Source organism: Aspergillus pseudotamarii, assembly GCF_009193445.1.
Source record: "Aspergillus pseudotamarii strain CBS 117625 unplaced genomic scaffold BDV38scaffold_99, whole genome shotgun sequence".
In the NCBI taxonomy this organism is placed as follows: Eukaryota; Fungi; Ascomycota; class Eurotiomycetes; order Eurotiales; family Aspergillaceae; genus Aspergillus; species Aspergillus pseudotamarii.
This window is the reverse complement of record NW_022475113.1, coordinates 39,957-65,458: the sequence shown is the minus strand read 5'-3', so window position 1 is coordinate 65,458 and position 25,502 is coordinate 39,957. Positions and strand designations below refer to the sequence as shown.

Below are 25,502 nucleotides of genomic sequence, written 5' to 3'. Positions count from 1 at the left end.
GATTGGGCACAGCCACAGGCTAACGCTGCTGCCTCGAAGGTCTGGGATATCTCAACCAAGAAATGGCGCTGTTCTCAACATACCCTGCTCGATAGCACCTCTCCTGTCTAGAACCCCAATACATAGTGACTCTATTACGTTGACCCAGCAATGAGTTTCGGGTTCAGTATCGGCGACTTTCTCGCAGTCATCGAATTAGCAAACAAAATCCGGAAGGAATTCGTTGATGCACCATCCCAATTCAAAGCTATTAATGACGAGTACAGCCACCTCATCGTGTTGGATTTATGTTTAATGGGGTCTCGGCGACTGACCAGAGTGCTACAGAGTCCGGAACCTGTCGTTCATAATACAAGATGTCGAAGTCGACTTGTCTGGCAAAGAACTCAGTGACAGGCAGAAATCTGAACTGCGAACCATCGCAGATAGCTGTCGCTGCCTCCTCGATGAGATTTACCAAAAAATCAACATCTACAGGGTACTGGAATCCGACCATTCCACTGGCCTGCGTAGAGTTGTAAGGGTGTGGAAACGACTAAAGTGGGAACCGGATGATATTCAGGACCTCCGGACCCGCATCAGCAGTAACATTAGTCTCCTCAATGCTTTCAACGGACGCATTACCCGGGGTACTGTCGCTGAGTTATTACAACGTCAAGATGAGACGGAACGTCAAGAGATTCTTGGCTGGCTCTCTCCGATAAACCATGCTGCGCAACAGAGTGACTACCTGAGCCGAAGCCAGCCTGGGACTGGACAGTGGTTTATAGACTCACACAAATTCACAGAATGGGTTGAAAAGCCAGAACAGACATTGTTTTGCCCCGGTATCCCAGGAGCGGGCAAGACTACCCTTATGTCTTTGGTTATCGATGAACTTTACAAACGCTACGGAAATGACAGCGAGATCGGCATTGTGTTTATCTACTTTAAATTCAAGGACGAGTGGACAATGGACCAGTTGCTCTCTATCCTACTGAAACAGTTGGTTCAGAGACAACCATTTATACCAAGTGATCTGAAAGACATATACGACTATCACCATAAACATGGAACACGGCCGCCTCCAGGAGAAATATCAAGGTGCTTACATACCATCGCTAGCTCGTATAAAAAGATTTTTATGGTCATCGACGCACTGGACGAATATCAATCCGCTATCCAGTCATGCGACAGCATTTTGCCTACTATTTTCAACCTCCAGACCCAGTCCCATGCAAGTCTCTTGGCTACTTCAAGACCCATCCCAGAGATCAGTGACCAGTTTAAGGGAATGCCTACGCTAGAGATAAGAGCACGAAACGAAGACGTACAGAGATATCTAAGAGACCACCTAGGACGCCTTCCTAGATTTGTTTCACGAGATGCAGGGCTTCAGGATGAGATCGTTACAGAAATCGCAGAAGCGGTAGATGGAATGTCAGTAGCTTCAGTAGAAGCCAAGAAAAGGCCATGCTAATGCACGCCCAGGTTTCTTCTAGCTCAGCTTCATCTCGACTCATTGGTTGGAAAAATGTCGCCCAAGGCTCTTCGAAACGCCCTGAAACGACTTCCCACAGGGACCGATGCTGTTAGCCTGGCTTATAAGAATGCGATGAGCCGGATTGAAGGACAGGTGGCTGATCAGGTTGAATTAGCCAAAAACGTCCTGGCATGGGTTGTATGTGCGAGAAAACGGTTGACTGTCTTGCAGCTCCAACATGCCCTTGCCGTCGAAATAGGCGAAACTTACCTCGATCAAGACAATCTACCCGAAATCGAGGATATGGTCTCTGTATGTGCAGGCCTGGTTACCGCTGATGCGCGAGGTGGTGTCGTTCGACTAGTGCACCACACCGCGGAAAGATACTTTGAGCAAACCTGGATGGATTGGTTCCCTGCTGCTCATTGCAAAATAGCCGCGACCTGCATCACGTACCTCTCCTTAGATATCTACAACACTGAATTCCAACAAACCCTTAGTATGGAGCAACTCTTTCGATTCTCTCACGCTACGCCTATTGGAGATTTCGAGGTACTTCTGAAACAATACCCGCTCTACACGTATTCAGCTCGGTACTGGGCATCACATTGCCTCATACAGCCAGGAAGCTATGAATTGGTCCTGAACCTTCTGCAAGATGAGACAACGTCCGCTGCATGCGGCCGAGCGTTGGCGATTGCAGAGGAAGAGTTCTGGTGCAGGTCCTCTGCTGCTCTGCAGATATCGGGGTCTCACCTGGCGGTATATTACGGGTTAAACGATATCTTGATGGGCTTGATTGAGAATAGCAGCCAAACAAACACTCCAGATATGAATGGTGAAACTCCATTGTCATGGGCGGTAAGAAGAGGCAACCAGTCTGTTGTCAGGCTCCTTTTAGAAAAGGGTGCAGACCCAAATACTAGGGATAATCAAGTTCGGACGCCGTTGTCACGGGCCGCAGAGCAGGGTTGTGAGACCATGGTTAAGCTTCTTCTGGACAACTGTGCTGATCCAAGCATTATGGATCGCGACGGCAGGTCGTCACTGTCGTGGGCCGCAGAGAAAGGCCATGAGGAAGCGGTCAGACTACATCTAGAGAAGGACGTCGACCTGGAGTCTAAGGATAAGGATGGCCGAACACCACTTTCCTGGGCGGCAAAGAATGGCCACACGGGAGCAGCCGGTCTCCTGTTGAAGAAAGGTGCCGATGTATTTGCAAATGATGAGAAGGGGAGAACACCTATTTTCTGGGCATTTGACAGTCGTGAGAAGTCGGTAGTCAGACTCCTCCTTTCTACTTTGAGTATTTTCGTCAGCCGTGATGGAGGCGCCGGAGACTCATTGATCTTGAGGTCTGGCGCAGATATTCCTGCCCTTGAAGGTGCTTTAGTGGATCTGGGAGTGGGCGTAGAACAATTTGTGAAGTTCACACGGATTACGGAGAGGCTGTACAGGGCTCCTGTGGGAGGACAATGGCTATATATCAAGCTGGACAGGTAGACCGAAGCTCCTATCAAGGTGCTTTCAGTACATATGGTTCTTTTAATGTGCACGGCTATTAAAAGATGGTAAGAGATTTTCCCAAAAATAATAGATTGCTGCAGTATATGGTCCCTTGAGCTATCCAATGAACTCAAAAGCACAAATAATTACTATGCTGAAATCCTACTAGTAGGGCTATACTTGCGAACCACTATAAATAAAAGTCTAAGTTTATCTCCCCCACCACGCGGGGTAACCCAAAAAAGCAATGCGCACGTGATCACCCCAAAAGAGTCACACAAGGTAGTACATACAGACGGACAGACAAACAAACAACAAACAACCAAAGCCAATTGGACAAAAGAGTCCCAAGCCACCCAAAAATGACGAACGATGATTGTTACTCGCCTACTCCGGAAAACTACGAAAGAAGCCAAGCCCTCGCCCTCTCACTCGTAGAAAGATGCCGAGATCTCATCGGCGAACTGGACGCCTTCCGCGCCCTTCTCAAGAAAACGCAACGCAATCCCCAACTAGTCGAGGTCCGATCTCTACGTTCCAATGTGGTCTCCGAACTGCAGACTCTTGAGAAAGTATCCGTGCAGATACGCGCGCGTGCGGATGCAGCAGCAGCTGACGGTGAAGAAAAAGAGGAGATTGAGCCAAGACTGATGCATGCGCTGCGGTCGTCGAATTTGCCGTTTTATGAGACTGTTTGGAATATCGCTCGCAGGAGTTGTACTGGGTTGGTTGCGTTTGGGAAGAGGTTTTATTGGGATGGGGAGGGGGTGGCCGAAGATGAGGGTGGGAAGAGGCCGAATAAGGATAAGCGGAAGAGTGTCTTTGTGGATATTGTGGCGGATGATGGAGAGGAGTGGGTGAAGGTTTCTACGATTTCGGAGACGAGGCTTTTGTTTGAGATGGCTAAGAAGGGGTGGGAGGCGGATTCGGATGCTGAATCCGGGGAGGAGAGGACTGTTCTACGGAATTTTGACGACGGTGGTTCGGATGATGAGGATGAAGATGAGATTGAGTTGGTTAAGTTGGCGAGCGATATGAGGAAGGCTGCCAATCACACCAGGGTGAGGTATAGGCATCCTCGTCTAAGACTAGTGATACCAAAGATTGAAGAAGGTGAAAGCCGTGAGATTGATGATCTATTGAAGGTATTACGGAACTATGATATCACGGTGGAATGTGGTGAGGGTGCACTGTCTTCCAGGGTTGGTGATAACGGCGACAATGTCCCAAGTGCAGCTGCTGAAGGGCATTTACACCATCTTCTCCCTACACCCTTCAAGAGCTTCACTTCCACCTTGAACGTGGATTGCACATTGTTGCTTGCCTTGGTATCGGATGTCTCGCACTTTAAAAATATAGAGCCTTCGCCAGAGTATCATAAGGCCATCATCCGACAGCTCGAGTTCGAGCGTGAACGGCCATTGCTGGTCACAGAGCTTTGGCCCGCAATGGAAGGACACGACTTAGTGTGTACCGATGAGGCCACAAGACGTATGCGTGAGATAGTGAATACCATTGGCACCGACACTGAGAAGAGACGAACGGAAATATTATTCGGCGACACACCATTCGAGAGTCGGGAGACCAAATCTGTCATTCAGGGGTTCCAGGAACTGTCTGATTATGAAATACCACCACAATTAAAGATGCCCGTTAAGACAGTCAAAGCCAAGTCTTTGATCGATTCAGCAATAGAACAAGGCAAACTCCCTCCAGTCTTCCACAAAATGGAAGAGATTTTGTCCAATATTAACCACAGTGTGTTCTTTTATGGCTGGGTGACCGGAATGACGACCATATCGAGCAACCGCACTGTGGTTAAACAGATCGAGACAATCATTGAACAGCATAGAAATGGTGACGAAGACTTGGAGGGGCCGCAGGTTTGGGTATGCGATACAGCCAGGAGCCTGATTGGAAAAGAGAAAGGCCGGAAAAGCTAGAGAATCGTTTGTTGGACCGCTATAAAATATAGAAGAATGGCTTTATAGAGACGGTATCAGTCGTGATCAGCAAATCGACACCATCCCGAGCAAGCTTGCCGTTCCATTTGCAGAGCAGACACGGAGGCTGTCGCAAAGTCAAACTCTTGATTCCAGTCACCTCCGTCCGATGTTCCGAAGTCGTTGCAGCCTAGTATTACTTCTCAGGGGCTCTAGAACCCTCTTCTGGTAACCAGAAAACGATATCTTTATCAGCAGTAGCCACCATGTTGTACCGCGGGTTGTACTCGATCAAAGCAGTCCGGCCACGGTGAGGCAACTTGCACACTGGCTGCAGAACGTTATTGGCGTCTGGCGACTGCTGCAGGTCCCAAGCAAGAACATCTGGGTGGTCACCCGAGCCTCCAAGAACAAATCGTCCATCCGGGGTAAAGCAAGCGTCTCCCTGACCAAGAGGCTTGCCCGTTGTTGAAACCGGGGCAGCTCTACCAGGCGAGCCATTCTTGCCAACCAAGAACGCCTTCATAATCCCTTCAAAGGCGTCGAGGACAAAATGTCCATGGTAATCTGTTCCGACCAGCAAGTGCTTCCCGTCATTTGAGAATTCGAGGCGGGTCCACGCTCTTCCTCTTGTAGAAGGTGTATATCTTTCTTCGTAAGGCGCAAGATCAAAGGTAGAAAAAGGAGACTTGTCGTAATTCCGGAAGTCGTAGAGTAGAACCGATGAAGTTGACTGGGACGCAATGGCGATAACAGAAGCAGAAGGGTCAAATGCAGCAAGGTACGGGGTGGCGAGCTTTAATTTGCCCTGCGCATTTCTCGAACTGAGATCCCATATCGCGACAGTATTATCTTTGGAACATGAGACAAACGAATCACTGCCTGGCGAGACGGCGAGACATGTCACTTTGTCTGTATGGCCGTAAAAATAACGCACGTATCCTTCATTGTGTAGATCAAGCAATCGCAACGAGTCTGGCCGGCATCAGCAAAAGACCATCAGATGTCTTGAGACCCACGGTCAGATAAGCATACCATCGACCTTTGTACTTGCGTGGAGGACCTGACGGGAATGATGCGTGAATCTTGCTAGATGAGCTCCATACTTTTTACTAGGAACAGACTTCGTAGTCTTTCCTTCCTTTATGTCAAAGATTTGGATGGTCTCATCGTCCCCTGAGGAGACCAGATAATCGCCTTGGTCGTCGAAATCCAACGAGGTCACGTAGGAGGACGAGTCTTGCTTCAATGGTTTGAATGCCTGTGGTTGAGGAGTCAATGACACCAATCGCATCAACGGTAAATATGCTATATACAAACCTTAGTGGGGCGAAAGCTACGAACAATGTCCGACACTTTCTGGCATGGAAGAGGGGTCTGCTGCTGCGATTGTGATTGCGGCGGCGGCGGGGGAGGCGGCGGTTGCTGCTGTTGCTGAACTTCCGCCATGGTTATGACAGTGTGGCGTGATAGAGAACCGGATTAATTGTAAATTAGGCCAAGCTGACCTTTACAGTCAAACCACTGACACAATCTGTCACTGTTGTTGAGATCTTCTGCGGGTTATTCCTGAGCTGCGGAGCTTGAGCTTCTGTATCGCGATTGCCCCAGGAAATTTGGCGCGTTTGTCTTAACTCCGAGGGCAACAACGTTGTTCCAGACCGGCGGTTAGTATCGGGGCGCCTACTGGTCCGTCTGGTCGGTTTAGCCCCGATGGTCGGAGTCCCGTTGGTAGGGACTGCCCCATTGAGCCAATCAGCACTCCAGGAATCCCAATCGGTAAAGCTTAGACTGGATTTTATGGAATTCTTACGGGAAGATCAATGCTCCCTGTCTTATCTGACTTTCGCTGTTTCTTCAGCCTTCAAAAACTATCTGCTGATCTTTCACTTGTATCCTCCCGCAAGTCTTTGTGATCCTTTGTGTGGTTGTCCGTCCTTGATCCCAAACTAGACTCAACATCAAGTCCCCGCCCAACCCGCGGATACCCTTAGCATCCCTCCGCTCACGGAGGCTATCCGTCAGAGAACATGTCGACAACAACAGGGTGCGTGGTACTCGTATAACACCGCAAGCCAGGATCTGCCTCTGCTAACGCTCCGCTTTCCAGAGCGTTCATCGCAGGAGGAATCGCAGCATGTGGAGCTGTTACAGTGACCCATAGTTTTGAAACAGTCAAGATTCGGTATGCGCCTTGCTTTCCAACCCTGACGTGCGAGATCATATCGGAACACACACTGATCTCATTCGGCCGGTAGACTACAATTGCAGGGAGAACTACAAGCAAAGTCCGAAGCGGTCAAGAAATACAAGGGTGTTTTCCACGGCGTCAAGGTCATTTTACAGAATGAGGGCCCCCGTGGGCTGTTCCGAGGCATCGGTTCCGCTGTATGTGTTCTGCCTAAATTTGCGAAAACAAGAGAAATGGCTAGCTGACCGTTGACTTAGTACATCTATCAAGTGTTGCTCAATGGCTGCCGTCTAGGATTCTACGAACCCCTGCGCAAGACTCTCACAACAACAATCTATGAAGACCCCCAAGTCCAGTCGTTGGGTATCAATGTCTTTGCTGGTGCTGCCTCAGGTATCATCGGTGCTGCTGCAGGTTCTCCATTTTTCCTTGTCAAGACACGTTTGCAGTCTTTCTCTCCGTTCCTTCCAGTCGGTACGCAACACAACTACCGCAACTCGTTTGATGGACTACGAAAGATCTACACTTCCGAGGGAGTAGGCGGGCTATACCGTGGTGTCAATGCAGCCATGGTCCGGACAGGTTTCGGTAGCTCTGTCCAGCTGCCTACCTACTTCTTTGCTAAGCGCCGCCTGGTCAAGCATCTGGGAATGGAAGATGGCCCCGCTCTTCATCTTGCCAGTAGTACGGCTTCTGGGTTTGTCGTATGTTGTGTCATGCATCCTCCTGGTACGTAATGATCTCTTAACAGCGATGATTTCCTGCTAACCTGTCTGTCCAGACACTATCATGTCGAGAATGTATAACCAGACTGGTAATCTCTACAAGGGCGCATTGGACTGTCTATACCAGACCGTTCGTAAAGAGGGGTTGCTTGCTATTTATAAGGGTTATTTCGCTCATTTGGCCCGTATTCTGCCTCACACTGTAAGTAACAATCAACACTGGGCTAGATGGCGAGGTTCGGTCCGCTAACCCGATATAGATCTTAACCCTCAGCTTGGCTGAGCAGACCAACAAGCTCATGCGCAGAGTTGAGGACCGATTCCTTTCTGACTCAATGAAGGAAGCACTGTGATGGGTCTATAGATTCTTACGACATATTAGGAAGGGCACATAATAAGAAGGTTGTGGCTGTTTAGTCTTTTTCCAGAAACTTGGGTGATTAGACCTCATTGAGCGAGTGTCGACTCACTAGGGTATGTATATAGAAAGCGTTGACTCATGTTCCACAAGTCATATTACCTTTTAGATTCTGTATATATGAGCCAAAAACGTTCAGATGGGTATCAGAAATGCTCCACGTTAAACTATGTACCATTAACATGTTTTGATTATAATCTCTGCATTAGAAGGGTGGTGTCAAGAGGTCTAGAACACCTAGTCAGAAGGTACTTCGTATGCTGATAGGAATGTAGCTCGATGGCACGCGATGTCAATTAACGCGTGTGGGTCTGATGATGAGCTTACGGTCCTAACTGTCATGTTGGTTATGCTAACCAATGACTTTGAAAAAGGGAAAGATAAACTGTTGGGCATAATATTTTGCACCAAGTCTATACTGGAAGCCAAATTATAGAACATACGACCTGCATACAAGCTCTATGCTGTATAGTATAGATGTTAGAGAAGACATGGAGCACAGTCGCGTTACCGCGTCTTAATGTTTCAACACAGTCAATAACGTCATTGAAGATTACTAACGTACACCCAAGCATGACAAAGTAAGTAGTTCCACTCTAAAAAAACTTTTGACCCGGAAATAATTGTTGTAAGGAACCCCATATCAGGACTGTAAACCCGTAAATCCGCGCCGGATGCCTGACTAGGCTGAAGCTGTGGGCTGGGAGTGCCAATGCAGATGCTGACCGAAACTGTCCACTCGCGTCGCGCGCCAACTCTTCCAAGCCTTAGGCATTCTGTACCTGCAGATCTCCATTCGTTCGAGCAACCCCAATGGTCAACTAAGCGGCTTTCAGTAAGAGACCTGAGCTACGGACCTTGCTCAATGTAGTATAGCGTGAGATGGCTGGTGGATAATTGAAAGTTGTGACGCTCACGAGCTGACGCGAGACAACAGTTCGAGAGAGTGTATAGTACAAAGTACTATATGGCATTGAGAATGAGTGTAACATATGACGTTCTTTTAAACCCCTTTTTAACGGTAAACTGATGCAATATTGTATGGGGCTCCTAGTGATCACTACGTAGTGCTACTACTAGTGGTAATATTAGATCGACTTGGTGATTTGATCGCATCAGATAAGATAAAAAACCCTAGTCGGGTGACGACTGAACAGCAACATGAACATATTCGGCGTTCTAGATGGTAACCATTTTCAAATATGTGGAGATGTAACCCTGAAAGGTTTAAACAGTGGAGATCGAAATCACCGGAGTGAGGAAAAAGCCAGTGGTCTGACCCAAATGGATGGGTACGCAAGGCACGAAAGACGCAATGAAGCGTGTAGACGCGTCGTCCATAACACCGGATACCCACCAGCCATCGGCTCAGAGGCGCGCCAAGTCACGTGCGACGTGACTTAGCCCGTCGCGCTAGGGATCACGCCCTCGTCCGAAGCAAGTATTTCTGCAGGCGTGCCCTCCTCTTCTGCAGCTCTTTTTTTCCTCATCCCAAATCCTCAGCCAAAATTACTGGAGTGTTTCTGAGTCTGTGTCTTTAATCTTTCTCATATATTCAATTGAAGACGTCTAGACACTACTACATAATGTCCGCGCAGGTCACTCCCTCCAAACAGGTACGTGATGTCACGTCTCGCCTCCTAGGGCTGACGCGTCTGTAGGACAGTATGAGCTAACCATGACCGTCTGGCAGGCTGCATCCTCTTTCGAGAACCTCAAGATGAGCGACTCACCTGTCAAGAAGCTCAATTTCGAAGCTGTAGGCAAGGAGAACACTCCTTCGTCTCTCCAGGTCACCGACGTGCCCACCACCAAGGCCGCTGTTGAAAAGTCTACCGATGTCTCCTCCAAGATTGCTAGCATCAAGGAAATGGAAGCGAACGAGCCCCTGCTCCAAGAGAACCCTCATCGCTTTGTTCTGTTCCCCATCAAGTATCATGAGGTGAGTAGCGGCACGTCTACCACGCGTCACGCGTAAAGTGGATTTCATCATCCGTACTGACCGCCCCCGATCAACACCGTATACTAACCTTTTTCTCTAATAACAGATCTGGCAAATGTATAAGAAAGCCGAGGCCTCTTTCTGGACCGCCGAGGAAATTGATCTTTCTAAGGATCTTCACGACTGGCACAACCGCCTGAATGATGACGAGCGCTACTTCATCTCTCGCGTCCTTGCCTTCTTTGCTGCCTCTGATGGTATTGTCAACGAAAACCTGCTCGAGCGTTTCAGCGGAGAGGTGCAAATCCCTGAAGCTCGTTGCTTCTACGGTTTCCAGATTATGATCGAGAACATCCACTCGGAGACCTACTCTCTTCTGATTGATACCTACATCAAGGAGCCCAAGCAGCGCACCTACCTCTTTGACGCCATCGATACCAGTATGTTGATCCCGGTTAACACAGTTACTGTACTGTTACTGACACCAAGCAGTTCCTTGCATTCGCAAGAAGGCCGATTGGGCTATCCGGTGGATCCAGGATCAGGAGTCGACCTTCGGTCAGCGTCTCGTAGCCTTCGCTGCTGTTGAGGGTATCTTCTTCTCTGGATCCTTCGCCTCCATCTTCTGGCTCAAGAAGCGTGGCTTGATGCCCGGTCTTACATTCTCCAACGAGCTTATCTCTCGTGATGAGGGTCTCCACACTGACTTTGCTTGCCTGCTCTTCTCGCACCTGAATAACCGCCCCGACCCCCAGGTTGTGGAGGACGTTATCGTGGAAGCTGTCTCCATTGAGAAGGAGTTCCTGACTGACGCCCTTCCTTGCGCTCTTCTTGGCATGAACTCCAATTTGATGTGTCAGTACATTGAGTTCGTCGCCGACCGTCTCCTGGTCGCCCTTGGCAACAAGAAGTACTTCAACGCCACCAACCCCTTTGACTTCATGGACAACATCTCTCTGGCTGGTAAGACCAACTTCTTCGAGAAGCGTGTTGGTGACTACCAGAAGGCTGGTGTGATGGCTAGCACCAAGAAGGAAGCCAAGCAGGATGAGAGCTCCGGCAGCGCTGGCGGCCTCAGCTTCGACGAGGACTTTTAAACCAACTTCACGAATATACCCGGCAGTGTGCTCGCTGGCACCTGCCATCAGATACGAGCTAATTCTCCTTTTTGGTCGGTTTTTATTCCTGGGCTCCGCGTTATTGATTTATGAAGCTGTTTGAGGTATAAGCATGGGTTTGGCGTTGGATTGGCGGGACTTGGTTTTCTCAAATGTACTGTCAGTGTCTTAGCCGGCATTCGACCCTTAATATGGGATGGATGGGCGGTAGACTGTATTTAAATAAATAGGATATCACTGTACATTCAATTGGATATTCCACGATATAATCGAAAAGTCACTGTTTCTTGAAATTGCTTTTGGTCTGAATGTGATATTCGCTCCGCATAGAAGGCACGTAAAAAGTTGTAAAATCTCTATGTACAACACTTACATCATTAGAGTATGAAGTCCCTTGAGTACTAGTGCGCGTCTGTCGGGGGCTAAAGGGATCTGCCTCCCACTCCCATCCCTCTGCATAGACCAACCATGCGCTATGAGATACTGCCAGAAGCCCAGAGTACGTTAAGTATGACTGCGCCAGCCCGACGCACTGCAAGTCAAGAAGGGCTGATATACCAGGCCCTATGATACCAATAGAAAAAACCTCGGCGGCAGCCAGCAAAAAGAAAAATCCATAAGCAGCCAGACATCCGATGTCCCTCAAACCACCCAAAAAACAAGAAGAAGAAAATAATTAAAAAAAAAAAAAGGCGAAATATCACCTCTTTCCCTTTCCACCCTTCTTCTTCCCCTTCCCGCCCTTATTCCCCTCCGTCTTCGCCGCAGGAGCAGAGCCCGTCCCCTCCTCCGGCGCATCAGTCATCTCCACATCACCACCAGCCTGCGCTACTGGCGCAGCAGCCGCATTTCCCAATCCCAACGCAGCCACATTCGCACCACCCGCTAGCTTTCCTAGAGATGTAATCAACCGCCCTACCTCGGCGGCTTTGTTCGTGCGATATTTGAGGCAGATTCCAGAGGTTGGGTTGTAGGTTTTTAGTGTGAGAGATGCAATTGGGGCCGTCGGTGTTGTTGATTCTTCGGTTGGTTTGGCCTTTTGGGAGGAGGGGAAGTTGTATTTTGTTGTTATGCGGGTCTGTGGTGTCGATTCATTGTGTTAGTTAGGTGGTATGCTTGGTTTGGGGGTGGTTTTGGATTGAGGAAGGTTCTTGACTCCTGGGATTGTGGGATTGGGTATTGGGATGTGTGAGTGAGACGTACGTCGTTTGGGTATGCATCGAGGAGGAGCGCTGATTGTTCCAGGTAGGCCTGGGAAGTGGGAAGGTATGGCATGTTGGTTCGGGGTCGTGGTTGGTTTTCTGAATGGCTCCGAGGGTTTATCGATTGAGGGTGTTTTGAGTAATAGAAGAAGGTTTTAGAGGTTTTCTGTGTTCGTTGGGTGGTGAGGTATTATTATAGTGAGTGGAGGTGTGATAAATGGTGGAGTGCGGACAGTTTGCTTGCAATTGTCAGTAGTCGAGTCTTGGCGGAAAGCAGCGGATTTATTATCTACTTCGTTGATCGATTACGATTTTCCTCCTACTTTAATCCTCTATACTTTGAAAAGCTTGTCTCTTGTACATGTAACTATTTGTCGCGTATCCTAAATACATCCTATATATCTGCTACATACATACCTGACCTCCATCGCGTTCCTGTAAATGCAATATTATGAACACCCGCCAATGCAATATTTGCCAAAATGGGATAAACTGGAAAAGAAAAATGAAAGGAAACACATCAAATCATAAACAACACAAGAAAATCAGTCTATAGCCTGGGAGCATCGTACGCAGATCAACTTCTGCTTCCCATTTCGTCCTTTTGTGGCTCGGAAATTCGTTCCCTCACAGTTGTCACACCGGAGCACATCTTCACTCTCATCTCCCTCCCCGTTTGACGATGCGTAATCACTACTCAGGACACTACCGACGCTCGGCTGACGTCGCCCGGGAACAGAAAGTCGATTGGGATCGAGAAGACGAGGTGAATCTCGATTCCGCGCAGCTAATGCGTCTCGTGCGATCCTTTTGTAGAAAGCATAGCTGTGGTCACCTTGTAGCCACAGAGGGTTGTCCTGATCTGGTCGCTTATTGGCAACTAATGCTGGAGCTGCCTGGAGTGTCTTAGGAGCATTAGCGGCACCATTGCGTCCTGGTACTTCTGCACTAGATCCTGCACTATCCAACGAAGTCTTGTACTCCGTCGAGGTCTTGTAGGCGGAAGGCGGAGGGGAAATAGTATACCCAGAACGAGATCCACCTCGTCTGGGACTCGAGTACTGCGACCGATCGGCGAGCCTCTGGGGAGATGGGCTCCGAGTCCGTGTCCCTGGGTGATGGCCATCCTTTCGCTCCGTATGGCCGATCACAGAGTTGCGCCAGGAAATGATGCGCTCAGAGGGTGTCTTATGAGATGACTCTTTTCCAATAGACGAGGCAATGCTGTGCCGCGCGGAGTTTGTGCGCCGTAGCAGTCTGCGAGAAATCGTTGAATGCGTATCCCAGCTTTCAAAGCGCCGTTTGTAGTACGCGCAATCTTGTCGCAGGACCTTGATCTTTCCGGAGTAGTCGGCTACTATGATAATGTTCCCTCCCGGATGGGTGGAGCGAGCAAGATACCCCGGCGATTCCTGAGCCTGTTTGCTAGCTACCGAGTTGCGATGAGGTCCGTTCTCTTTGGAGCTACCTAGGGTTACGGGCGGCGGGTTGCAGAAATCGTAAATCGGATCTTCGGAAAATCCTAGTATCTGCTTCGTTTTCGAGGAAGCCATAATAGCCGCCGTCACCATGGCTGACTGTGGTTCCACAACTTCCACAGCACGTTTGTCTGAGTCCTTCTCAACAGGAGCTGTCGGCCACAGATAAGCCCGGCGATCCTCACTTCCACAGATGACGTGTTTTCCATCATCGCTGAACGAAGCGCGGATCTGGCTGCATGTATTTTCATTGCCGCGGAATTTTGCCTCCAGGGTCCGGTCTCTAAAGTTGTACATTCGAATCCGAGAATCGTTACTGGTGATCAATAGCTTGACCTCGCCCTGAGGGTCACCCTTAGGGAAAACAGCAGTATCAATCCCTGTAATTTTGCTGCCTTTGGCATTGCGTCCACGTGCTGAGCGGACATGGAACTGCGTGATTGGTTTAAGGCCGTCGGTTTCATAGATATTGCACATTCCGTTTAGGCAACCAGCAATCGAATGCCGGCCATCCGGAGTAAAAGCGACCGACGTGATCATATCGGGAACTGTCGCAACAAATGCCACACTCTTATCCGGGATACTCCAAAGCCGGAGTTTCGTGTCAAGTGAACCTGCAAGGAAAAACCGGTCGTCCCGGGGATGGAATTGAATCGAGGTAACGAAGTCGCTATGTTTGAATATACACAGACACTCAGGACGGCTCACATGCCACAGTCGCACCGTCTTGTCCATGGAAGAAGAAAGGAGAAAATTGTTCTGCGGTGATGTTAGATTTACAACGGATGACTCGGTCTGGTATTGCTAATGACATACCTTGCTCCAACTCAGATCAAGCACGCTGCCTGTGTGGCCCTCGTACACTTGGACTGGCTTCGCCTTGAACACCGGCGCTTTCAACTGAGGAGGTTCATCACTATCCTGACTCCCATCTTCCTCTACCTCGGATTCCTGGCGGTCCTCCGGTGAGGTAATAACAGCCCAGACCCGGACTTTACCATCTTGACCGGCAGCGGCCAGATATTTGCCGTCATTGGAGAACACCAGAGCCCATACTGCTTTCCCGGTGTTTTTACTGCTCCTTGCCCCCGCTACTGAAGACCCGTCTTTTTCAGACGAGTTTGACACATCATCTGCACCTTCGAGCTCCTGCGCTACGAAGACTCGACTGAATGTTTTCTCTTTCTTGTAATGTGCTCTGACCCGGATGTACTTTGGAGGACGGGGGAATCGAGGAAAGAACCCTATCGGTTGCGCAGTGTCCATACGAGCAGTATCCGGTTCAGAGACATCGTCGTCGTCGTCGAGAATTTGGTCTTTCTTTTTACCGCCAATGATTCGGCTGAGAAACGACACGCCTTTTCTACTTGATCAAAGTGAGTTCGATTAGCCTTCGAAATACAATGCAGAAAAATAAACGTGCGTTATCTTGCAGAGCGGGGTATATCAAGAAAAGTGAAAGCGCAGCTAGAGAAACATAACGGATCCCTGCTGAACATAGGCATAGTACTCACTTCTTCTCCTTGGACGGCTTGCGGTGTAGCGCGGCATCTCCTCGTATTGGGCCTTGCTCAGGGAGCCCGTCAGTTCCGCCAGCTTCCGCCTCGTATGACGCCCTTCCGAGTAGCTTTAAAGGGATCGACTTCTCCGTATTGGTGCGTTTAATAATATGCTGCATGATGCAAGTTTGATCAGCAACCGGTGCACCCACAGCACACATGAGTGATGTAGTGACTTTATTATTCGTACCTGCGACAACGGATCTATTGCGCTAGAGTCGGCGCTGACTTCGACGAGGGTTGGAGACGAGAGCGAACTCCTAGTAACCCCGATAGAGGTGTTACTTTGGCCCTGACCTGACCGAGAATTCTTTCTAGCATCGAGCGGGTTGCCACTGAGGGACGATGCTACATCCGACGGAGCCGATCCTATATAGAGAGCGCATAAGCATGGGTGACAGATGGCGAGCACAATGCGCCTTTGTCGTTTGTTTGACGTCGCCGCAGGTCATTGACATGTGAAAGGAATCAAGGGGTGAAAGTTTGCATGGTATCATAATTTCGAACTCATCAGGTATAACATTATCGAGACAATTGGACATACCGATAGGGAACGACTGAGAAGTCCGCAGCAGCCCCGGATTCCCCTCATTAGGACTGCCGCTGTCCTTATTGATTGTTAGGTTGCTATCATTCCTCTTAAGACTCGAAGAAGAGCCGGTTGCAAGGTTGGTGACGATCGCGGGGATAGGCAAGGCGCGCGATGCCGAAGCGCCTCGGCTGTCAGTCTCCTTGGGCGCTCGCAAAGCCTCCGTCATGGTTAGGGCGGCGCCCCAGAGTGCGCATGTGGAATCGGAAACGTTTGGCGGGAATACTACCGGATGGTGGGAAAAGGGAAAGAAAAGAAATTACTTGGAGTTTGCGAGAGATTATGGAGACCGAGAGGAAACACGGTAATACCCGGATGAATCGGAGATTAGAATGACATCAAGGGTCCGGGCATTGACCCTGAGTTAATTTTCCCTAGTATTTTAACTTGGTTTCGCATGACATTTTTTAGTCGCAAACTGTTTTAGTACGGGGGCGAGAAAAGTCGCATTCTGGAACGACCCATTGAAAAGCGACGGCGCGGAACGGTTGGTTAGATATAACAGCCTGAATGGAACGCAAGAGAATTTCGCAGTTCTCTGGTTTCTACTCAAACTACTACGTAGTAGCAAGGAATCGAGGCAATGATAACAATATATCGGCAAGGTTTCTGCGCAAGTCTGCTCCTGTCATGCAAGTCAAGCATTTTAAGGTCAGGGCGTGGGGTTCGGGTTTTGGTAGCTAAAAATACTTGGATTGGATTGTGTCATAGGTGGTTCCACGCCTCATGAAGTAATGACTATTGCCAAGTAATTAATTATCGGAATACTGGTCAAGATCTCTGATTCAGTGACTGATACTGTCATCTCCGCATTGGTTTGATTGATAATAATATATAGTAGTTATATCTTTCTAGAAGACATGACAGAGACCGGAGCAGAGTGGTCTCCACATCGGTTGCCATAGCCACAACGCTTGACCACCACTCACGCGATCTGGCGATCGTGTCTGGATGTCCGCGTTGAACAATAAGCCCCTTGTACTGGGAATTTCCTTGACCATGGGCTATCTTAATCTGACAACGCTTAATTGCGGCGATATACCCAGATTATTCCACCTATAGTATGTTCTTCATGTATCTATATCCGCGACGCCTGTTCCAATTTCCGTGCCCGATCTTTAGCTATATCACACATTGCCTGAGTCCGTAGATTAGTACTCTCAATCCGTCACGGGAGCACGATACAACTTTACCTGGATGGTTTCTTCTATCTCCTTCTCGGCATCACCTCTGTCAATCCTTTGTCGCATCTCCACCATGATAACGTCTCGGCTCCGTCCATTGACAAAAGTTCTAGAACCAGAAAAAAAAAAAAGAGCGTTAAATTAGTCCTGATCGGCGACGGGATATGACTTGGTCACGAACACAAATCTTAATCCTGGGAATTTCTCCTCGTATTCAGCGTTCAGCAGTCGCAATCGTTCCGCTAACTCCTCTGCTCCTGTGTTCAACTGCGCTTGTTCCTTCTTGCTCAATTCACTTATATGCTCAGATTGCGCCACCTTCGGTCGTCCCAAACGGGGATGCGACCCCAAGATTCCAACGAGAACGGCTTTATCAGTCGGCGAATTCGCTGCGGATAGAGCGGACATGCGGCCTCCGACGGCATCAATCAAACTAGCATATGAGGAGAACGTCTGATTGGCCAGAATAGGGGCCATCAGCGCATGAAGTTCCGGGGATGGCTCAAAGAGCGTATCGAGAACCTGGAATTGTTGTTCCTGTGAGAGCGAAGTGAGTGATGACGGCGAGGGGAGACTGGGAGACATGGCGATCTATGTGCGGTGGTTTTCCGACGTAGTAACTTCCGTGCAGATATGATACTGAGTGTACAGTTAAGGTAGCTTTTTCTTTTGAAAATTGGTTGGGTTTCGATATATAGTCAAGTCGATGGTCCCCGCATCGGCAGTCTCCGAGCAAGGCGGAGAACTCCAGAGCGGAAAGCACTCAGTAGGGCGAGTATGTGGGGAATTGGAAAATTGAATAAAATATCCCACTGATTTCATGAAATATTCTGAGTTTCAAAATTTGAACACCGTTATTGTTTGTGTGACTAATTAAAAGCTTATGGGGAAACCCCACAAACTAGTGGGAAAAAAAAAAGTAAAGAATCTATTCCGTAGGGTGGCATTTTCGGTCTTCTAGAAGCACTCGATGGGATACTATTTTGGTGGTTAAAGTTTGTATTTCTGGACAAACTGATTAGCCTGATCGGATTGATTAGATCTTCCAGTACCTGTACCAACTGAACAAGCTAGGCATCACAAAATTCAGGGGTCCTAGGCTCAAGATAGGGCAATACGAGACCTTCTACTAGTAGTATTCTGGGCTGGAAAATAATTCATGATTTACACGAACATTCAGACCCGAATGACCATCACTTGTACATTCAACATTACGATTGGTTGAAGGCCAAAAACCTCACTAATAGGTGATATGTTCCAAGATGTCGGATACCATCTTGAAGTTATTGAATTAATATTTTAAAAAAGATAAATAAATAAATTGCGCAACGGAAGATATCGATTACATCTGCAGTTTGCAAGTGCCAGGTACATACTCGTACAGGACCTGAATAAAAGGAGATAGCCATTGATTGGATATGACCCCCCTTACTGACTTTCTTTGACGTGCCCCGATTGGGAGTCAAATAATTGACTTCCTACTAGGGCGTTGGTTCCTATTCGGGGGAAGGACAACTTGCCTAAAAATATCGGATATTGGCAATTTACGTGAGAGCTAGTACTTGGTAGTACGCTGTACGGAGTACCTAGGTAGATAATAGATATAGGGTAATTTACCCGTGTACTGCGTATGTTCGTTGTATGTACTTACAAAATTGGTTCCATAGGGACAAGGTGCCGTTCCGAGTCCCCCGTTAGTGGCTGCGATCATCCCTCATTCATCTCCGATCCAATTCAATGCCGATTGTGGTATGTTAGATTCGGGTGCTCTCAACGGAGTCTCATTACCATTAATGACACCAGATTGCAATACTTTGGAGTAGTATATCAATTATGGTTCATGTTCCATAGAAGTGGCCGAGCTTGTACTGTGTACCTGAACCAAACGAGGAGATTCATTCGACATTCGTTGGTTACCATCGGGGGGCCAAGAAAACGTGGAGACAAGAAGTGGAGGTTATCGGACCATCCACTAAGAAAGAGCCCCTGAACTCCTGAGAGGTTCGTGAAATACACACCACCGTCTCGACTCGCCTCCATTCAATGATCCTGATATCTAATTACCCGTGCTAGTTATCCAGCCTGGGGGTGATCTCGGCTCGCAGGAGGCTGTTCCTTCTGCTACTTCTCCAGATCATACCTACCTTACTGGCTAGAACGCTCTCTTCTTCCTCCTCTTCTTGTGTTTTCCAATCTTCAGTCGTCCCTCGTTGCATTCGTCCCCTCCCCCTCTTTCCTTTCGGACACCAGCAGACTCGCTACACTTCTTGCTTCACATTGCGACACTCTTTCTATTTCTATTTTTATCTTTCTTTTCTTTCTTTACCAATAAAGTCTCGCCTCCCATGCAGTTCTCGTCATGTCTCTCAATGGGCTAGATAATCCCGCTGTCATAGAAGCCTATCAAACCGCTTTAACCGAAGCGGGAGGATGGTAAGTCGAAGTTGTTTCCACGACTCCCGGCGCAGTTGATGTTTCACGGATACTTGCATCAAAACATCACAGGGCGGTTTAAGCAACCGCTGATCATCCCTTTCCGCATCTAGGTTTCTTCTCCAGTATGTATCAAGGGATGAAGTGGCTCTACTCGATCGGGGGACCGGCGGGGTGCCCGACGTACGGAATGCGATCGACGGTTATGAAGAAAAGTCTCCGCTTTATGGTTTTCTACAATATCGTCGCAGGAAGGTAGTGCTCAGCTATCTACCGGAGGGTATCTCTCGGCTCGTACAAGGTATATCCTTATTACCCGTCATCCCAATCTCCACTCTTACTGATGAGATCTTGCGCCCACCCTCAGCCCGTACAACCGTGCAGTTTCAGTCGATTCTAGACAAATTCTCTCCACATGATACTGTATTCTCTCTTTCACAGCCATCGGAGCTCACTGAGAGCGCACTATCCTCCGCATGTCTACTACATACCGCTTCAGGTTCTATCACCTCCTCCTCGAATTCCCTCCGCCGTCGCAGGCTGATGGAAATCGCGGAAGATGCAGAGGAAACCCCCGGCAGCAAAGACGCTTCGCCACTGCCAGTCGCGACCAAAGACTTTCGGCAAAGATCGTTCAGCCAACTATCAGAAGCAACCATCGTCGCCTCGCCGGTCGCGTCCGACGCACATTCTATTCGCCATGGCACCGAGACATCATCCCCGACGAAACCACTGGATGATACCCAAGCCAACGACCGTCCTCCGTCGATTGCCGGCGACCACCACTCCGAGCGTCCGGCTTCGCGTAAGACCTCGCGGGACGAGCTGTCATACTCCGAGCCTCGAAGGTCTTCTCAATCAGCTAGGCCATCTTTAAAAGATCTAGAACGCACAGGTGTGTACAAACCAAAGGTTAAGCTCGGTCCTCGGCCTTCGGTAGATGAAAGTGGGCGGCCACGCACCGCAGGGAATCTGTCACGAAGCGCAGAACAGCGACCGGTCGCTTCCTTGCCAGCTGGCATGCGGTCGTCTTCCCTGCGAAGAAGCAATCCTAATCCCGCTCGTCCCCGATCCCAGGGAAGCACTGTAGCATCTATGTCTGGCCGAACGGTCCCTCCGGTGCCTCCTTTACTCGTACCTCCCCTGTCGATGCCTATTTCTAGACCCCAGCTGTCGCCTGGTGCAAAGTCATTAAGCGCATTATCATCTTCCGGGACATCCCAGGAAAGGGAACGGCTAATGAAAGCGCTTCAGTTACGGAAAACACAGATGGAGAAAAGGGCACAAGAAGGGAAGAAAGTTCACCAAGACGCTGAAGAGAGAAAAGAATCACAATTCGATCCGATTGAGGACAAGGAGAACATTCATCATGCCCATGACAACATAAAACGTGTCCAAGCAGACGAGAATAAGGCTAGTGTTCTAGAGCATAGCAAGGGTCCCCTGTCGGAAACTCAGCCTACCGTTGTTCCAGAGCCAGTCGAGGTACACGATGGGCACATAAAGGCCGTTTCGGATACCGTAAACTCAGATTCAACCCCTGACATGTCGATCACTGATCTGCGAGACATTTCTGAAACAAGTGTGGAAAATCCGGACGATGCTAAAGAGCCTTCAAAGATGGACCACTACCAGACCGCACAGTCGGCTTCTGTGCTTGATGACGTTGTTGGAGAGGATTTGACTAAGTCAATTGACGAAGAGACTAAAAGCGGTCCCGGCTCGCCTAGCGCGGGCAAAGAAGTCCCACTTGAGGAGAGGTCCCTCAACATTCCAGACGAAGAAATTGCCGTGCGTTCTCCACCAGCCGAGAATCCTCTTGCTCCTGTTGAACAGGAGACCGACGCCATTGGAGAACCTGCCGAGTCTGCCCTGCCTCAGTCCATCCCCGTACTTTCGACCCCCGATTTCCGCACAAGTTTAACTTCCGACTCCCCGACAACCCACGAGACTCACATTACTGAGACCCAGAATGACCTGACCCCTGAAGTGTCGGTCACGGAGCAAAAGGACGTCGATACCCGGAAGGAAAAGCGTAGACCTCACCTTGAACCTATTCAAGTGCCAACACCGGATTATTCGGATGACGATAATCTTTCCGATGATTCATTCATGGAGGAATTAAAGAGCGCCACACTAGAGGAAGCCAAGCCCATTTCAGTTGGGAACTCGCCGCTATCCCCGGGCTATTCTAATAATGGAAACGACCGAAGCCCCCCTGATGCATGGAAAAATTCACGAGCGGTTTCCAACCCAAGTGCTATCGGACGCCAACCACCCAACATACATGCACTAGCTGTGGGAAGGTCTGTATCGACACCTTACAATGAAGCTGATAGTTCTGTCCTGGTGGCTAAGAAGATCAATGTGTCTTCGGGCATCTCAAAACGCATCGCAGCCTTAGAGAAATTTTCGAGCCGTGGCGATGTGCAACCAAGCCCGAATCAGAACCTAACAGCACCGTCGTCGGCTTCCTTCGAGGCTCTTAGGAAGAGAGCCTCCGTCTCATTGAATGGCAATTCAGACTCAGCGCCAGGATCTAGGCATGGATCGTTCACTCCCGAAAGTTTCTCTCGAGCTTCCAGCGTGCGACGCCCCGACTCACAATCCAGTGCAAGCGTCAAACGAACAAATTCAGTGTCTGTTACAGCCAGGATAATTCGCGATTCAAATACTACTCCAGGAGATTCCAAGGATGATCCTTCAGAGAACAGCGTGCTCAATCTCCACGCTAGTCCCCTGACAGTTGAACATGACGCCTGCGACTCTCCTTCGCCCCATCCGTCGCCAGAACCTATGGCTAGCAAGTCGAAAGAGCGCAGCATGTCTCCGTCTTCCGTCGGCTCGAGTAACCAGCCTCCTGCACAGTCAATGCCACGCTCAGAGAGTCGGATGTCTGTCTCTTCTGCCACCAAGAATGAAGGCACTTCAAGTCCTGTCGTGGATGCCCCTTTGTCTCCGGAAGGAAAGAAAGAATCTCGCGCATCTCGACTTCTTCGTCGTATGTCATCTATTACCTCAACTTCGCGGAAGAGTACGTTTAGCTCACTAGGCCCGGTGGTTAAAGAAGAAAGCACACCACTTGATACAGGAGTCGAGATCGCGCAGGCAGTCGATATCGGAGAGGTCAATGTCCAGTTCCCTGACACGCTGCTCTGGAAGCGACGATTTGTTCGCGTCGATGATAAGGGGTACTTGATTCTGACTCCTGGAAATATTGATTCAAGTAATCGCAGCATGGTCAAACGATATCATCTTAGTGAATTTAGGACGCCCGCTCTGCCGGATGAGGATCGACAGGAGCTTCCAAACAGTATCTTGCTAGATTTTCTCGACGGGAGCACTCTTCAATGTGCCTGCGAATCGCGACAAGGGCAAGCCTTTGTCCTTCAAAGTAAGTGGCCTTACCTGCATCATAATCGAGTATACGATAACTGATTGTGATTAGCTCTTGTCGACGCTCACAACGCCCATCAACAACTGTCTCAATAAATCGGCAAATACTCTTACATTCGTTTAAAGCTGTATACAAATGCACCCTGTAATGGAACCCTCGTCCGTCTTTTTGTCTTGTTTCCTTTTGGTATCTGAGTTTTCAGCGGTATACCCCTCTAAAAACGGTTTCCCTTTGTTTACCAGCTGTTCCTCCTTAGTTCTCAGCAGACAGATCTTACATTTCTCTTCAACCTTAGAGCGTGTTTTTCTTATTGGCTTTTAATCGTTGTTTGATGAGATGCATGATCTTATGATTTAGACCTATTGCCCAACAGCGAACCAACCGCTGTTTGACACGGGGAGGATCAGTAACTGACTTGTCATCTTCATTCCTTCCTTTTTATCCTCTCTTGAATTCTTTGATATGGAGTGATTGATTCATTCTACGCCTAGACTTGTTGCTGGATTTGGATACCTACAGACCTCGATGCCTGTCGATGCCAACGGATTGACAGCAATGCATTGAAAAGTTCAACATGCCTCGTATCTTCTCCTTCCTTAAATGTGTATACATTCGTCATCTTCTTTGTTGACAATTTTGGACATACGAATACATTTGCAAGACTTTTTAAGTTTATTTGCCCCGTATACACCTAGATAGTACAACACACATAATTACAGCAGACCCATATTATAGCCAAGCGATTAGATTCACCGACCTTACCCTGCAAACGCCAGTGAGGCTTAGGTTAATGTATGGTTAATTCTGATCGATAGTAGCCTCGGCCGCCCTTTTCTTCTCCCACTGTTCCAAGAACTGTTGTACCTTGGGGCCCCAAACCTCTTCACCAGCCTCCAGATCCCGGTACTCAAGTACCTTGTCAGCACCAAGTTCGAAATCTGCCTGGCGTGTCCGGATGAGTTCACTCATCAGTCCACAGCTACCAACGGCCTTGCCCAGGTCATGTGCCAAGGAGCGGACATAGAAGCCCGAAGAGACGGTCATAATGATCTTAACAGCCGCAGATTGCGGTTGAGGGGCAGATTCAGCCTTCTCTGGCGGCGCATCTGACTTCTCTTCTGCCATTTCTGGGGCATTTGACGACGATTGCTCGGTCTGTGCCGGAACCGCTTCGCCTTCAGCTGCCTTCTGTTTCTTCGCAGCCGGGGAGTTCTCACCCTCAGTCGCGGCCGGGGTATTATCTTCTGCTGCCTTGGGACTATCCGCCGGGGGTGGTGTCTTGCGTTTTGTCGAAGCCGAAGTATCCTGCTCTGCTGTCTTCGCGGCTGATCCTGCAGCTTCGGCGGACGACGCAACAGGTAGAGCATCATCTTTCGCGAGGAGCTTCTCCGCGACTGCCTTCTCCTCAGCAGCGGCCTCTTGTTCGGGCCATTTGAAGTCATGTGTACCAGGCTGATACCACTCGAGAATACGCAGATCCGTCACCTCGACAGGCCTCTCCTGGATCTCAATTGGCGGCTCCTTGCCCTCACGAGCGTATTCGTAAAGTGGCTTCCCTTTGACCTTCAAAGCCGAAAAGATAGGCGGGCGTTGCATGATCTTCCCCCGGAACTGCTCCAGCGCCTTCTCAACCACTTCGCGCGTGACATGCTCATATGGAGCCCGTCGGACGATCTTGCCCAGTCGATCGTAGGTGTCTGTCTCGGCTCCGAAAAGCACAATTGTTTCGTAGGTCTTGGTACATCCCAGGAAGTCATTAAGCTGTTTGGTACCTTTTCCGATACCGGTGACTAGCACACCGGTTGCCAGTGGATCGAGGGTTCCTCCATGGCCAATTTTGACATCCAGACGTTGCGTGCGGCGCCGTCTGCGCTGGTTCTTGCTTTCGCGGTCTCGACGGGCGCGCTCGGTTTCTAACCAAGGCTTGAAGAGCTTTGAAGGGTTGAAGTGGTGTTGGAGGGTGCGAATGACATCGGCGGAAGTGACTCCTTGGGGTTTATGGACGGCTGTTGCAGTTGTTAGCTCGCTGTTGATTGCCAAAATACTTTGTATTTTGAGTGAAAGAAATGTGATGTGGAGAACATACCGAAAACACCTTCGTAAATCTTTTCTCCAGACATGGTAGTTCGAAATAGCCTAAAGCCCGGGCGGAATCCCATCAGTCGCGGGGAAAGAGAAATTGGAGAAGGGGAGTTGAAGTAGTAGCTTAGGTGATGCTGTATGCGACCAAATCTAGAAACAAAACAGCTCTCAATTGACCCGCAGCCCTAAATATCCAAGAATGAGAGAAGCTGTACTCTATCAACTGAACAACCACAGCACGGAACTGAAACTGCGACTGCGACTAGAAGAAAA

At 49.1% G+C, this 25,502-nt stretch overlaps 10 protein-coding genes across 10 annotated transcripts; 5 read left to right on the top strand and 5 right to left on the bottom strand.

The window, feature by feature from the left end:
• Positions 1 to 107: 107 nt before the first annotated feature.
• BDV38DRAFT_263467 (uncharacterized protein) lies at positions 108 to 2,979 on the top strand. The gene is made up of 3 exons (XM_032056186.1): positions 108 to 260; positions 328 to 1,419; positions 1,471 to 2,979. The coding sequence occupies exons 1-3, from the start codon at positions 151 to 153 to the stop codon at positions 2,963 to 2,965; spliced, it is 2,697 nt and encodes an 898-aa protein (XP_031907853.1). The 5' UTR covers positions 108 to 150; the 3' UTR covers positions 2,966 to 2,979.
• A 342-nt stretch (positions 2,980 to 3,321) lies between these two features.
• BDV38DRAFT_297517 (uncharacterized protein) lies at positions 3,322 to 5,009 on the top strand. Its single transcript, XM_032063129.1, has one exon. The coding sequence runs from the start codon at positions 3,331 to 3,333 to the stop codon at positions 4,909 to 4,911; it is 1,581 nt and encodes a 526-aa protein (XP_031907852.1). The 5' UTR covers positions 3,322 to 3,330; the 3' UTR covers positions 4,912 to 5,009.
• Positions 5,010 to 6,496, bottom strand: BDV38DRAFT_231279 (WD-repeat containing protein SWD2). The gene is made up of 3 exons (XM_032052937.1): positions 6,232 to 6,496; positions 5,947 to 6,172; positions 5,010 to 5,886 (listed from the first exon to the last, which is right to left on the bottom strand). Exons 1-3 carry the CDS (start codon positions 6,358 to 6,360, stop codon positions 5,108 to 5,110), a joined length of 1,134 nt encoding a protein of 377 aa, XP_031907851.1. The 5' UTR covers positions 6,361 to 6,496; the 3' UTR covers positions 5,010 to 5,107.
• Positions 6,497 to 6,750: 254 nt separating this feature from the next.
• On the top strand, positions 6,751 to 8,305 carry BDV38DRAFT_263465 (putative mitochondrial oxaloacetate transporter (Oac)). The gene is made up of 6 exons (XM_032056185.1): positions 6,751 to 6,958; positions 7,022 to 7,096; positions 7,170 to 7,299; positions 7,360 to 7,831; positions 7,884 to 8,029; positions 8,088 to 8,305. The coding sequence occupies exons 1-6, from the start codon at positions 6,942 to 6,944 to the stop codon at positions 8,178 to 8,180; spliced, it is 933 nt and encodes a 310-aa protein (XP_031907850.1). The 5' UTR covers positions 6,751 to 6,941; the 3' UTR covers positions 8,181 to 8,305.
• Positions 8,306 to 9,705: 1,400 nt separating this feature from the next.
• On the top strand, positions 9,706 to 11,598 carry BDV38DRAFT_263461 (ribonucleotide-diphosphate reductase subunit RNR2). Its single transcript, XM_032056184.1, has 4 exons — positions 9,706 to 9,861; positions 9,939 to 10,187; positions 10,294 to 10,627; positions 10,680 to 11,598. The coding sequence occupies exons 1-4, from the start codon at positions 9,832 to 9,834 to the stop codon at positions 11,282 to 11,284; spliced, it is 1,218 nt and encodes a 405-aa protein (XP_031907849.1). The 5' UTR covers positions 9,706 to 9,831; the 3' UTR covers positions 11,285 to 11,598.
• A 407-nt stretch (positions 11,599 to 12,005) lies between these two features.
• Positions 12,006 to 12,580, bottom strand: BDV38DRAFT_288366 (SRP9/SRP21 family protein; the record flags this gene model as incomplete). The annotated part of the gene is made up of 2 exons (XM_032061020.1): positions 12,006 to 12,383; positions 12,509 to 12,580. The coding sequence occupies 2 exons, from the start codon at positions 12,578 to 12,580 to the stop codon at positions 12,006 to 12,008; spliced, it is 450 nt and encodes a 149-aa protein (XP_031907848.1).
• A 472-nt stretch (positions 12,581 to 13,052) lies between these two features.
• On the bottom strand, positions 13,053 to 16,556 carry BDV38DRAFT_297511 (WD40 repeat domain-containing protein; the record flags this gene model as incomplete). Its single annotated transcript, XM_032063128.1, has 5 exons — positions 16,089 to 16,556; positions 15,735 to 15,913; positions 15,500 to 15,657; positions 14,802 to 15,348; positions 13,053 to 14,744 (listed from the first exon to the last, which is right to left on the bottom strand). The coding sequence occupies exons 1-5, from the start codon at positions 16,300 to 16,302 to the stop codon at positions 13,053 to 13,055; spliced, it is 2,790 nt and encodes a 929-aa protein (XP_031907847.1). The 5' UTR covers positions 16,303 to 16,556.
• A 458-nt stretch (positions 16,557 to 17,014) lies between these two features.
• BDV38DRAFT_231157 (2-oxo-4-hydroxy-4-carboxy-5-ureidoimidazoline decarboxylase) lies at positions 17,015 to 18,099 on the bottom strand. Its single transcript, XM_032052936.1, has 3 exons — positions 17,499 to 18,099; positions 17,327 to 17,426; positions 17,015 to 17,271 (listed from the first exon to the last, which is right to left on the bottom strand). The coding sequence occupies exons 1-3, from the start codon at positions 17,900 to 17,902 to the stop codon at positions 17,212 to 17,214; spliced, it is 564 nt and encodes a 187-aa protein (XP_031907846.1). The 5' UTR covers positions 17,903 to 18,099; the 3' UTR covers positions 17,015 to 17,211.
• Positions 18,100 to 19,030: 931 nt separating this feature from the next.
• BDV38DRAFT_263437 (putative GPI-anchored cell surface glycoprotein) lies at positions 19,031 to 23,818 on the top strand. The gene is made up of 3 exons (XM_032056183.1): positions 19,031 to 19,750; positions 19,864 to 23,144; positions 23,199 to 23,818. Exons 1-3 carry the CDS (start codon positions 19,677 to 19,679, stop codon positions 23,240 to 23,242), a joined length of 3,399 nt encoding a protein of 1,132 aa, XP_031907845.1. The 5' UTR covers positions 19,031 to 19,676; the 3' UTR covers positions 23,243 to 23,818.
• Positions 23,819 to 23,945: 127 nt separating this feature from the next.
• Positions 23,946 to 25,267, bottom strand: BDV38DRAFT_275657 (pseudouridine synthase PUS4; the record flags this gene model as incomplete). The annotated part of the gene is made up of 2 exons (XM_032058069.1): positions 23,946 to 25,153; positions 25,234 to 25,267. 2 exons carry the CDS (start codon positions 25,265 to 25,267, stop codon positions 23,946 to 23,948), a joined length of 1,242 nt encoding a protein of 413 aa, XP_031907844.1.
• Positions 25,268 to 25,502: the final 235 nt, after the last annotated feature.

Bases quoted from the DNA above. Each gene is read 5' to 3' on its own strand.
- BDV38DRAFT_263467 (XM_032056186.1), top strand. From the start codon at position 151: ATGAGTTTCGGGTTCAGTATCGGCGACTTTCTCGCAGTCATCGAATTA. The intron at 261-327 runs GTACAGCCACCT...AGAGTGCTACAG, and splicing joins TTCAAAGCTATTAATGACGA to AGTCCGGAACCTGTCGTTCA. The intron at 1,420-1,470 runs GTCAGTAGCTTC...ATGCACGCCCAG, and splicing joins GCAGAAGCGGTAGATGGAAT to GTTTCTTCTAGCTCAGCTTC.
- BDV38DRAFT_297517 (XM_032063129.1), top strand. From the start codon at position 3,331: ATGACGAACGATGATTGTTACTCGCCTACTCCGGAAAACTACGAAAGA.
- BDV38DRAFT_231279 (XM_032052937.1), bottom strand. From the start codon at position 6,360: ATGGCGGAAGTTCAGCAACAGCAGCAACCGCCGCCTCCCCCGCCGCCG. The intron at 6,173-6,231 runs GTTTGTATATAG...CCTCAACCACAG, and splicing joins GTAGCTTTCGCCCCACTAAG to GCATTCAAACCATTGAAGCA. The intron at 5,887-5,946 runs GTATGCTTATCT...GATGCCGGCCAG, and splicing joins CGCAAGTACAAAGGTCGATG to ACTCGTTGCGATTGCTTGAT.
- BDV38DRAFT_263465 (XM_032056185.1), top strand. The intron at 7,097-7,169 runs GTATGCGCCTTG...TTCGGCCGGTAG, and splicing joins TTTGAAACAGTCAAGATTCG to ACTACAATTGCAGGGAGAAC. The intron at 7,832-7,883 runs GTACGTAATGAT...CTGTCTGTCCAG, and splicing joins TTGTGTCATGCATCCTCCTG to ACACTATCATGTCGAGAATG.
- BDV38DRAFT_263461 (XM_032056184.1), top strand. From the start codon at position 9,832: ATGTCCGCGCAGGTCACTCCCTCCAAACAG. The intron at 9,862-9,938 runs GTACGTGATGTC...ACCGTCTGGCAG, and splicing joins AGGTCACTCCCTCCAAACAG to GCTGCATCCTCTTTCGAGAA. The intron at 10,628-10,679 runs GTATGTTGATCC...GACACCAAGCAG, and splicing joins CTTTGACGCCATCGATACCA to TTCCTTGCATTCGCAAGAAG.
- BDV38DRAFT_231157 (XM_032052936.1), bottom strand. From the start codon at position 17,902: ATGTCTCCCAGTCTCCCCTCGCCGTCATCACTCACTTCGCTCTCACAG. The intron at 17,427-17,498 runs GTTCGTGACCAA...TTCTGGTTCTAG, and splicing joins TTCCCAGGATTAAGATTTGT to AACTTTTGTCAATGGACGGA. The intron at 17,272-17,326 runs GTAAAGTTGTAT...CTACGGACTCAG, and splicing joins AGATAGAAGAAACCATCCAG to GCAATGTGTGATATAGCTAA.
- BDV38DRAFT_263437 (XM_032056183.1), top strand. From the start codon at position 19,677: ATGTCTCTCAATGGGCTAGATAATCCCGCTGTCATAGAAGCCTATCAA. The intron at 19,751-19,863 runs GTAAGTCGAAGT...TTCCGCATCTAG, and splicing joins TTAACCGAAGCGGGAGGATG to GTTTCTTCTCCAGTATGTAT. The intron at 23,145-23,198 runs GTAAGTGGCCTT...GATTGTGATTAG, and splicing joins GCAAGCCTTTGTCCTTCAAA to CTCTTGTCGACGCTCACAAC.